The 10432-nt window shown below is 62.9% G+C and overlaps 2 protein-coding genes across 3 annotated transcripts in view; both read left to right on the top strand.

Annotated features, from left to right (window-relative positions):
* Positions 1 to 5143, top strand: part of NLRX1 (NLR family member X1) — a 6552-nt gene extending 1409 nt beyond the window's left edge. The window contains exons 2-8 of the mRNA XM_027903497.1: positions 52 to 168; positions 571 to 668; positions 847 to 1463; positions 1777 to 3191; positions 4007 to 4093; positions 4178 to 4429; positions 4520 to 5143. Of these exons, the coding sequence (XP_027759298.1) occupies positions 52 to 168; positions 571 to 668; positions 847 to 1463; positions 1777 to 3191; positions 4007 to 4093; positions 4178 to 4429; positions 4520 to 4838 (2905 nt within the window). The 3' untranslated portion in view covers positions 4839 to 5143. The remainder of the gene's footprint in view (positions 1 to 51; positions 169 to 570; positions 669 to 846; positions 1464 to 1776; positions 3192 to 4006; positions 4094 to 4177; positions 4430 to 4519) is intronic.
* PDZD3 (PDZ domain containing 3) lies at positions 4872 to 8751 on the top strand. Of its 2 annotated transcripts, none has more exons than XM_027903515.1 (10): positions 4872 to 4952; positions 6127 to 6151; positions 6438 to 6502; positions 6679 to 6890; positions 6972 to 7158; positions 7316 to 7452; positions 7539 to 7743; positions 7867 to 8063; positions 8185 to 8346; positions 8588 to 8751. In XM_027903515.1, the coding sequence occupies exons 1-10, from the start codon at positions 4913 to 4915 to the stop codon at positions 8630 to 8632; spliced, it is 1275 nt and encodes a 424-aa protein (XP_027759316.1). In that variant the 5' UTR covers positions 4872 to 4912; the 3' UTR covers positions 8633 to 8751. The 2 variants fall into 2 exon arrangements, with proteins under 2 accessions (XP_027759316.1, XP_027759317.1); XM_027903516.1 differs by lacking the exon at positions 4872 to 4952 and adding an exon at positions 5457 to 5535.
* Positions 8752 to 10432: the final 1681 nt, after the last annotated feature.

Here is a 10432-nt window from a genome sequence, read left to right on the forward strand (position 1 = left end):
TCTGTGGGGCACCCCAGCAAGGTGTGAAGCCTTTGGGCTGGGTGGGGTCAGTGCTGCTGGGCTGGAGAAGTCCATCCCTGACTCTGTGTGTTCTTCTTCCCCCTCAGGCACCGCAGGCAGCTGCTTCCTCAGGAAGATCCTTCGTGCAAGCAGCATCTCCCTCCACAGGTACAGTGCCGCACAGCTGGGTCCCTGTTTGCCACAGGGCCTGGGTGGCTGAGGTGGCTGCCTGGGGACCAGCAGGGCTCTGTGGGCACAGACACCGCTTTGCTTCCACCTAGAAAACTACCCAGACCCAGCTCCCTGCCTGCTCTGCCTCCAGCCCAACTCCTGTGCCTCGCTGTGGGTTTGCTGGGGATGCACAGCACGTGCCTTGCTGACCTGCCCTTGGTTCCCAGCCGTGCCCTTGCCCTGGCCCTGCGCTCTCCCTTGGTGTGGGGGAAGGAAGGGGTGAGCTGGCTCCACTCAGCACTTCCCACGGCACTCACCTGTGATCTGCCCACCCTGCCCCAGGCAGGGCTTGGAGCTGCTGGCCCTGCTGTCCTCATGACACTCTCCCTCCTCTTGCAGGGGCTATGTTGGCTACCAGGAAGGCTCTGGGGAGAATCCTGCCCACCCCAGCTCCTCTCGCCACAGTCAGTCGCAGCTGAGGAACGTGGCCTCTTCAGGTAAGCTTGCAGCCCTGTGCTGGGTGGAGGGTCCTGCACAGCAGCTGCTGCCCTGGGCAGTGTGAGATCAGCAAGAACTGGGTGCTGTCCCCTCCCTGCAGCCACCTTGTTGCAGTGGTTTGGGGTAAGCAGCTTCCCCAGCCCCCTGCCCTTTTTTTAAGCACTCTCCTCTTCCCAGGTGCCATCAAGAAGCACCAGAAGAGCCTGTCTGCGTGGTTCAGCCACCAGCCCAACGAGGAGCGGCAGTTCGGCCCTTCCTTCTCTCTGGATGCCGTCCACGTGGACCCAGTGATCCGGGAGAGCTCCCTGGAGGAGATCCTGAAGCCCTCCCCTGACCTGACCATCCAGGAGCAGCTCCAGCAGCCCTGCAGGCAGGTCATCAGCCTCCACAGCCTCTTCGATGTGGACGCCTGCGGGCGGCCGGTGAAGAACGTGGTGCTGTACGGCACCGTGGGCACGGGCAAGAGCACCCTCATCAAGAAGATGGTGGTGGACTGGTGCCACGGCCGCCTGCCCCGCTTCGAGCTGGTCATCCCCTTCTCCTGTGAGGACCTGTCCCACAGCCATGCCCCCATCTCCCTGCGCCGCCTCATAACCAAGAAGTACCAGCACCTCCGGGACGTGGTGCCCGTGCTGGGGGCTGCCAACCTCAAGGTGCTTTTCATCCTCAACGGCCTGGAGCGCCTCAACCTGGATTTCCGCCTGGCTGGCACGGAGCTGTGCTGTGACCCCAACGAGCCCGTGCCTCCCTCTGCCATCGTGGTCAACCTGCTGAGAAAATACCTGCTGCCCGAGGTCAGTGTCTCCCCCTCCAGCTCCTTTGTGCTGGAGGAAAGCTGGGTGTGGGCCCCGAGGCATCAGAGGCAGGGCTGTTGGGGTGATCACTTGTGGTGCAGCCTGGCTGGGAGCAAACAGGGAGGGGAGGGACTCGCCAGGGTGGCCTCACATTGCTGTTTCTGGGTGGTCTCTGTGGGAAATTTGGGGAGGCCTGGCGAGGCAGTGAAGGCAGTCTGCTGGGCTGTGGTCTTCCAGGCTCCACGTCGTGTCTAGCAGGGGATGGGGATAATTCTTGTGGCCCCTCCAGGCTCAGCCAGCCCTCTGGTTGCAGGCCAGCATCATCGTCACCACGCGCCCGTCGGCCGTGCGCCGCATCCCCGCCAAGTACGTGGGGCGCTACGCCGAGATCTGCGGCTTCTCCGACACCAACCTGCAGAAGCTCTACTTCCAGATGCGCCTCAGCCAGCCCAGCTGCAGCGGGGAGGGCAGCGGGGGCGGCAGCTCGGCCGAGCAGGAGAACCTGGTGGAGATGCTGTCCAGGAACTTGGAGCGCCACAACCAAATAACGGCCGCCTGCTTCCTGCCCTCCTACTGCTGGCTGGTGTGCACCACGCTGCACTTCCTCTACTTCACCAGGACGGTGCCTCCCACCCAGACCCTCACTGGCATCTACACCAGCTTCCTGAGGCTCAACTTCAGCGGGGAGGTGCTCGACAGCACCGACCCCACCAACATCTCCATGATGAAGTACGTGGCCAAGACAGTGGGCAAGCTGGCCTACGAGGGGGTGATGTCCCGCAAGACCTGCTTCTCGGAGGACGACCTGCAGCAGTGCTTTGAGGTGGAGATGAAGACCGAGAGCGAGCTCAACCTCCTGGAGGTTTTCCGCAGCGACGTCTTCCGCTTCTTCCTCAGCCCGTGCGTGCAGCCGGGCAAGGAGCACACCTTCGTGTTCACCATCCCCGCCATGCAGGAGTACCTGGCGGCCCTCTACGTGGTGCTGGGCGAGAAGAAGACCCTGGCGCAGAGGGTGGGCAAGGAGCTGTCGGAGGTCATCGGGAGGGTGAGCGAGGACGTGGCCGTGGTGGTGAACATCATCTCCAAGGTGCTGCCCCTGCGCTTCCTGCCCGTGCTCTTCAACCTGCTCAAGATCTTCCCCCGCTACTTCTCCCGGCTGAGCGGGAAGGAGCGGGACGCCATCGCCCACACCATGGCGGAGGAGCTGTTCAAGGAGGAGGACTACTACAACGATGATGTCCTGGACCAGATCAACTCCAGCATCCTGGGCGTGGAGGGCCCCATGCGCCACCCCGACGAGGCCCCCGACGACGAGGTCTTCGAGCTGTTCCCCATCTTCATGGGCGGGATCCTGTCCCGCCGGAACCGCGCCATCCTGGAGCAGCTGGGCTGCTCCATCAAGAACCTGGCGGCCTTCGAGATCGCCAAGGCCATGAAGAAGACGGTCATCAGGAAGAGCCACAAGGGGCTGCCCCCCTCAGAGCTGATGGACTACCTGTTCTTCCTGCACGAGTTCCAGAACGAGCGCTTCACGGCCGAGGCCGTGCGCTCCCTCCGCGCCGTCAACCTCGCCTCCATCAAGATGACCCCCCTCAAGTGCTCTGTGCTGGCCTCAGTCATGGGCACCACGTGCCACGAGGTGGAGGAGCTCAACCTGACCTCCTGCAACCTGGACAGCAGCAGCTTGAGGACCCTCTTCCCTGTCCTGCTGCGATGCAAGGCTCTCCAGTGAGTAGCACCTTCTCCTGCCCTTGGGCAGTGCCCGAAAACTGGGCTCTCCCTCAGCTCTGCCCATCACAGGGATGTACTGGGAGCCCAGGCATGGAAAAAGTAGGGCAGGGCGTGCCTGCCCTTGTTTATCTTCAGCGCAGACCTAGGGAACTACAGCTTCCAACATGCAGCGCTCCCTGAGCAGCCTTGCTAGGGCACGGCATGCTGGGATTTGAAGTCCCAGCACACCCTCCCGCAGGAATTTTTGGGCAGCTCCCAGCAGCTGGTACGGGCTGTGCTGCCAGCTGCCCTGGCAGACCTGAGTCCTTCCCTGGAGCCGCCTGTCATCCCCGTGTCGGTGTCTCTGGGAGGAGCTGGGCATCCCAAAGGCGGGAGTGTGAGCCCTGCAGGTGTTTCCACAGTTGTTCCAGAACGTTTGTGGAGCTGCAGGTCTTCCTGCCGCCCAGGTGGTGGCGAGACTTGCTCAGCAGAGTTGGACAGGGCTCTGCAGCTGGGCTGTGCCTCACTTCCTTCCTCCAGATGCTCAGGAGGGCTTGGAGGAGTCCTGATCCCTCCTCAGACCTTCACCCACCCTCAAGACCCCGCACCCCCTTCCCCTCCCCTGCTCCTGCTGGCTCTGGCTCCGCTGGCCCATGCTGCGCTGCGGGATCAGCGTGCTCCCTTTGGGAGAGGAAACCTCGCTTGGCCTGGTTTGGGGAGCCCAAGTAGGGCAGTGATGGGAAGGGCTGGGGGAGATGGAGAGGGCAGGGCTGCCAGGCCCACGGGTATCGGCCATTTGGGTCCTGCCACCCCCGTGTCTTGCTCTGCCCCAGCCTGCAGCTCAACAGCCTGGGCCCCGACGCCTGCCAGGAGATCCGTGACCTGCTCCTGCACGACAAGTGCGTGGTGAGCAGCCTGCGGTGAGTACTGCCCCCCTGTCCCCGCACGGCTCCGTCCCCGCTGCCCACCACGAGGCATTCCCCACGCCCCCCCCGTGTCCACAGGCTGGCCAACAACCCCGTGGGCGAGCAGGGGGCTCAGTTCTTGGCCGAGGCGCTGGCGGGGAACCGCTCTCTGACCCAGCTGTCCCTGCTGCACACGGCGCTGGGCGACGGCGGCGCCGAGGCCATCGCCCGGCACCTGGCCCAGAACCGGCACCTGCGGGAGCTCAACCTGGGCTACAACTCCCTGACGGACGCGGCCGCCCTGCGCGTGGTGGAGGTGGCCAAGAGGCACGAGGCGCTGGACAAAGTGCAGTGAGTTCGCTGTGTCCCCTCCCTTCCCTTCTGCGCCCCTGTCCTGCCCCTGTGCTCCCCCACCACCCTGACGGCGTCTCCCCCTCCCAGCCTGTACTTCAACGACATCAGCGAGGACGGCAAGCAGGCTCTGCACAGCCTGCGCATGGACCGCGACGGCGTCAGGGCTCTGGTGTTCCTCACGGCGGGCACCGACGTCTCCGACTACTGGTCCCACATCCTGAGCGTGGTGCAGAGGAACCTGCCCTTCTGGGACCGGGACAGGGTGAGGCAGCACCTCGCCCTCCTCCTGCAGGACCTGGAGAGCAGCCGCAGCCAGACCGCCAACCCCTGGAGGAAGGCCAAGTTCCTGCGGGTCGAGAGCGAGGTCAAGAAGATGCTGGGGAAGCTGCAGGACGGGACCCTCTGAGCTGCTGCCCCGTCCCCCGGCCAGGCAGGGAGTGGTGGAGGGTGTGCCCCGGCCCCCTGTGCGCCCTGATCCACATGGAGATACTCGGTGGATGGGTGCTGTCCAAGATGCTGGGTATGTGGGGCTCAGCCCTGAAGGCTGCAGTGTGGGAATGGGACAGAGACCGGGCCAGGAGCAAACGGGACTTGTTCTTCTGGGCTCGTGGAGACCCAGCCCCTGCAGCCCGGCCACAGCAGTGGCAGAGGGTGGGGCTCAGCCTTGTTTGTGAATCCTTAAGGGAGCATTAAAGTGCACCACTTTGTTTCTGAGACTCAGTCTCCTCTGCAGGCTCTTCCTGGGGAGGAATGTGGGAGCTGCTGGTGCAGCTGCCCCTCCAGCAGGTGGAGTGGAGGGCTCTGCCCCTTCTCCATCTCCCAGGGTGGGCACAGAGCCGACCACTTCTTGTGCCAGATGAGTTTGTCTTCCCCGCTGCGTGTTCCCCTGGAAGGCAGAACAGCAGGAGCTGGGTGTCCCAGGGGGCTGGTCCCTGCTCCAGCCCGGGCTGGCAGTGCCCTGGGGTTGGGAGGGCAGGGGAGACATCAAGGCTGTTTAACCATTAAACCTGGGGCGTCTTGGGAGAGGCGGGGACGCTTCCCTGCCACTTCACCCTGTACCTTGCTCCCTCCTGCATTCCCTGCAGCCATGAAGCAAACAGAAGGTACGTGCTGGGGGAGTGGGGCTGCATCCTGGGGAGACCCTTCCCCACACTCCTGTCTCCAGGCCCTGCTTCCACACCGAGCAAGAGGATGTCCGAGCCTGGGTGGGCCACGGGAAGGAACTGGAGGCAGGAAAATGCAGATGGACGCTGTGGGGATGCTGGGGAGGAATCCCTTCTCCCTGGTTTTGGGGTTCTTTGTGCTGGAGGAGATGGGGAGGGCTTTTATGGGGAGGTGTGCCAGGGAAGGCCTCTGTCTCCATCTCCTGGTGACCCTTCTCATCCTCGCTCAGCCCTGTCAAACCCCTAAGACTGGGCTCCATCTGCCTGGCCCTGCTTTGCCCCCCAGGATCCTGCTGGGCTGGGCAGCGAGTGACCTTAGGATCTGGGAATGCAAGAGGACAGTGGTGGTGGGGGCAAGGGATGAGCTGTGCCAGGGAACAGAGGGGCTTGGGGGGCTGTGTGGGCTTGGCAAACCCCCTCACCTGGCATGGCAGGCTCAGCCTGTGAAGGGACAAGCCCTGAGTGTCCCAGAGCATGGGGTCTGCTCCCAGCCCACCCCCTCCTGCGCTGACCTCTCCTCTCCCTCTGCAGGGCTCGGGGACAAGACATCCATCATGTAAGTCCTGAGCTCCCCTTGGCCAGGGGGATTTCTGGGGCCGGGCACATCTCAGCTGAGGTGGGGTGGGTCACGGCTGCCCTGCCCCAGCAAGCTCTTCCCTGAGTTGTTAGCTCAGGGAAGATGTGGAGGGTGATCCAAGAGGGAGATCCCCTCCTGGCTTTCCCCAGGGAAGAGGAGCTGTGGCTCAGCTGGCCCTTTCCTGGGAGGAGCAGACCCCCCCAAGGCAGGGGGAGACCATGATGCTGCACTAACCCTGGCCTCTCCTGCCACTTTATCATTTCAGAAAATTTGAATTTAACCCCAAAGATGGGATCGACAACCCTGCCCTGACACTGACTGAGGACACGGGTAAATAAACACCCTCATCTCCCAGGGTGTCCCTGTGTCTGTGGCACCTGGGCATTGCTGGGGCCCTGAGCTCCCTCTCACGCTGTGGGAGGTGAACAGATAAGGAGCCCCCAGCCCAGGATGGGGTAGGGAACTCGTGTGAGGACCCCCTGCTCACGGGCTGTGCCCCCACACAGATGCTGAGGCCGTGGGGGAGCCCCGTTTCTACCTGCTGAGCAAGGACAGCATGGAGACCTTCGGGTTCTGCCTGCACGAGGAGCGGGGCTGCCAGGGACACATCGTGCGGCAGATTGAGCTGGGGGGGGTGGCCCAGCGCAGGGGGCTGCAGGACGGGGACAGGCTCCTCCAGGTCAATGGCCACTTCGTGGACCACATGGACCACATGAGGGTAAGATGGGAGCCCCCCGGGGCCGGTGGCACGCCCCTGATCCCACCCCATCCCAGGGATTCACAGCCTGGCTGCTTCCAGGTGGTGCGGAGGATCAAGGCCAGCGGGAACCAGGTCCTGCTGGCGGTGCTGGATGGTGATTCCTACGAAGCTGCCAAAGCCCTGGGCAGGGACCTGTCCCAGATGCTGCCCCCTGACATCCGCCCGCGCCTCTGCCACGTCACCAGGGACAAGAGCGGGTTTGGCTTCACTGTGTCGGGGCCAGAAGGTAAAATGGGCAGTGGGGATGCTGGCACTGGGAGCACCCCAGCATGTAGCCTCTGTCCCTGTCTGGCACTGTCACTGCTGCCCCACCACGTGCCTGGGTATCCCCTGAGCTCCTGGGTGCACAGGCTGGCGAATAACCCCAGATCCCCTCCCTGCAGGCACCAAGGGCACCTTCCAGCTGTCAGTGAGGCAGGATGGGCCAGCGGACAGGGCAGGGGTGCCAGCAGGCTCCTGGCTCCTGGAGCTCAACGGGGACAGCGTGAAGAGCTACTCACACACTCAGCTCACCAGAAAGGTGCCTGTTCCCGGCGTGGGTGGGTGAGGGAAGGGGCTGGGGACATCCCTGGGGGCATCACCGAGCGCCCTGCGCTTCCCACGCAGCTTAAGCAGAGCGGCAACAAGGTGACCCTGCTGGTGGCATCCAGCGCCGTGGAGGAGTTTTACCGCCTGCGGGGCCTGCGGGTCACGGCCGCCCTGGCAGACCCCGCCTGGCTGCCCTTCAAGGCCCGGGAGCTGCACCTGGAGAAGGGCCCGGCTGGCTACGGGTTTCTGCTCAAGGAGGACGACTGCATCTCGGGGGGCATAGGTGAGGGGGCTGAGGGGGGGGGCTGTGCCTAAAGAGCTGCCAGCCCCGTGCCCACCTGCACTCGGGGCTCAGCGGTGCCAGTTCCCCTCTGGCAGCACCTTCCCTGTGCCCTCACCATGCCAGGCCAGTTCCTGTGGGAGGTGGATGAGGGGCTGCCAGCCGAGCAGGCAGGGATGAAGGAAGGGGACCGTGTCCTGGCGGTGAACGGCGAGAGCATCGAGGGGCTGGACCACGAGCAGACGGTGCTCAGGATCCGTGCCCACGAGGAGCGGGTGACGCTGCTGGTCATCGACCCTGCTGGCGACGAGTTCTACCACTCGGTAGGTTTTGGGGACCCGGCGTGGTCCTGCCCTGGCTGGGGAGCCCTGGGGTGCTGTGGGTGATGTCCTCTGGCTGTGCAGCCCCAGGAGCTGCACGTCCATCCCTGCTCTGCTCTTCCAGATCGGGCTGTCCCCTCTGCAGTTCTTCGAGGACAGTGACCCCGCCTCGGGCTCCTGCACACCCTCTCTCAGTGGCTCCCCTGGCCCCTGTCACGTTGAGGTGGCACCAAAGGGACCTGTCTCCTGGCTGGTGGCTGCTGCCAACAGCATAGAGCTTGTACAGGTAATTCCTCTCACTGGGAATGCTGCTCACAGCTGGGTGGTGCTCTGATCCCCGCCACCCTCCTGCTCTGCCCATCCGAATATTCCCCTGGCACCTGTGGTGCTGGCAGGAGGAGGCTGTGTGGTCCCCTGGCCACAGGGGCCAGGCAGAAAGATGCCTCCAGCTTGCCCATGGGGCGAGGGGTGAGTGTGATGGGTGGGTGTGTGTGTGGTGCCACAATGCCCCCGCCGTGTCCCCGCAGAGCCCGCGCCGGGAGGAGCAGAAGAGGCTGTGTCAGTCCTTTTAGTGGCCCAGGAGCCTCTGGAAAGGCTTTCCCACACAGCACCTCCACCCAGGCCATGTCCAGCCCCTCAGACCACAGCATGGACCTTGCACACACGGCTCCTGTGTCTCGGTGCCCGTGACGGGGCTCACAGCATCCCACCTCCCACAGATGATGGATATGGCTCCCAGCTTTTGCTGGCCATGGTGGCAGCTCCTTGTAGCCTGAAGACAGACCTGTGTCTTTGCCAGCCTAGCTGCCTCCAGGGATTTCTCAGGACACTTCCCCAAAACCCTTTCCCAGCTCCAGGCTCTGGGAATTCTCAGGAGAGCCGAGGCACTGCCCTCCCTGCCATGGCCCGGGGCACTGGGGACCTCGAGGCTCGGCTCAGGGCTGACCTTCAGGCTGCTGTGTGAAGAGGGAAAGGAGTAGTGGAGGCCAACGGGGTGCTGGAGGAACCTCCCACCTCTCCAATCTGCCTGTGCATGGACATTTCTTGTGCTCCTCTCACCCTCCCTGTGAACCTGTGGGCAGTGAGTGCCCACCACCCAGCACGGCACTGTTCCTGCACTGCTCCTGCATGCCCCGTTTGGGGTGTGATTAAAGGACAAATCCACACTGGATAGTGCTGTGGAGAGGACTGTGATTTGACAGGACCCATCTTCTCTCACCGAAGCAACCCAGGGGATGGGCAGTGGATGTGGGAAGCTCTCCAGCTGTCCTGACAGGGAGGTAAGGGCTGAGAGCCACCCTGGGAGCCCCAGGGCGCTGCATCTCCAGGGTTTTGAGGCCAGACTCCTGTAGGCACTCCTGTTCTCCGTGGCAATGGTCCTTCCTGAGGGTTCCCCTTGCAGGTGATGCATCAGGAACATCCATTCATGCACACAGTGCTGGGGCAGGAGGGATCCCAGGAGGGGGGAGTTCCACCTCTCAGTCAAGCAGGGATCCCAGGAGAGGGGAGTTCCACCTCTCTGCTAAGCGTGGGAGAGTGAAAACCAGCAGGGAGTTTTGCATGTGGCCAAGACCGCAAACCTCTGGCTGAGGTTTTACCTCTGCTAAAACCGGGCCCTGCTCGAGCTGAGCGGAAACGGGGGCGATGGCAGGGAAGTCTCTGTGCCTCTGTGGTGTCCTCTGAGCTCAGTGCAGGCCTCTGGGGTGGGAGGAGTCCGTGCCCAGAGCCTTTGGGGTGCTGACAGCACGGGAGGGAGCATGGCAGGGTCCAAGGCACTCAAGGGAGGGGTGGGATAAACTTGGCTGGCTGTCCCCAGCGGCACCCAGGTGTGGGGTCCCTGCATCTGCCCCGCTGCACCCTCCCAGCAGGAGGACAATCCCAAGCAAAAGCAACCTTTGCTTGAAGTCTCACGGCCCTGACTTAGAAGTGAATCATGCCCAGAGAAGCAGATAGTCAGGAATGCAATTGCTCAAGCACGTTCCCTGATCTCTTTGGCTCGGAGCCATGGCGATTTTTGTAATTTGGCTCTAACAAAGCTGGTGTTGCCCTCCCCAGCTCTCTTCCCCAGGTACTTGTGGTATCCTGGGGCTGGCCAGGGCACCCGCTGGTGGTCAATCCGGCTTGACTGTTAGCCAGAATCCATTAGCACCTAATGGGAAAAGCCTCAGGAACACGGCCTCAACAAACGTTGACATATTTGAGGTCAATATAATCCTTAGGAAAATTTGCCCAGGTAATTAAAGCCAGACAAGGAGTTGCCTGTCCCAGAAATATTTTACCGAGCTTTACCAAAGGCAATAAAATAAAAGATGGAAGGGTTTTATAACCAATCCATGCCAGGCTCCCTTGTTGTATGTCCAAGCTCCAAGCCT

Source organism: Empidonax traillii, unplaced genomic scaffold, assembly GCF_003031625.1.
Source record: "Empidonax traillii isolate 1590-97213 ecotype Southwest subspecies unplaced genomic scaffold, ASM303162v1 scaffold975:size500420, whole genome shotgun sequence".
NCBI classification, from domain to species: Eukaryota; Metazoa; Chordata; class Aves; order Passeriformes; family Tyrannidae; genus Empidonax; species Empidonax traillii.

What these genes read in the sequence shown, in the direction of transcription:
- PDZD3 (XM_027903515.1), top strand. Translation starts at nt 4,913, where the DNA reads ATGGAGATACTCGGTGGATGGGTGCTGTCCAAGATGCTGG. An exon ending in GGTGCTGTCCAAGATGCTGG is followed by an intron (nt 4,953 to 6,126) that starts GTATGTGGGGCT and finishes CTCCCTCTGCAG; the next exon opens with GGCTCGGGGACAAGACATCC. An exon ending in ACCACATGGACCACATGAGG is followed by an intron (nt 6,891 to 6,971) that starts GTAAGATGGGAG and finishes GGCTGCTTCCAG; the next exon opens with GTGGTGCGGAGGATCAAGGC.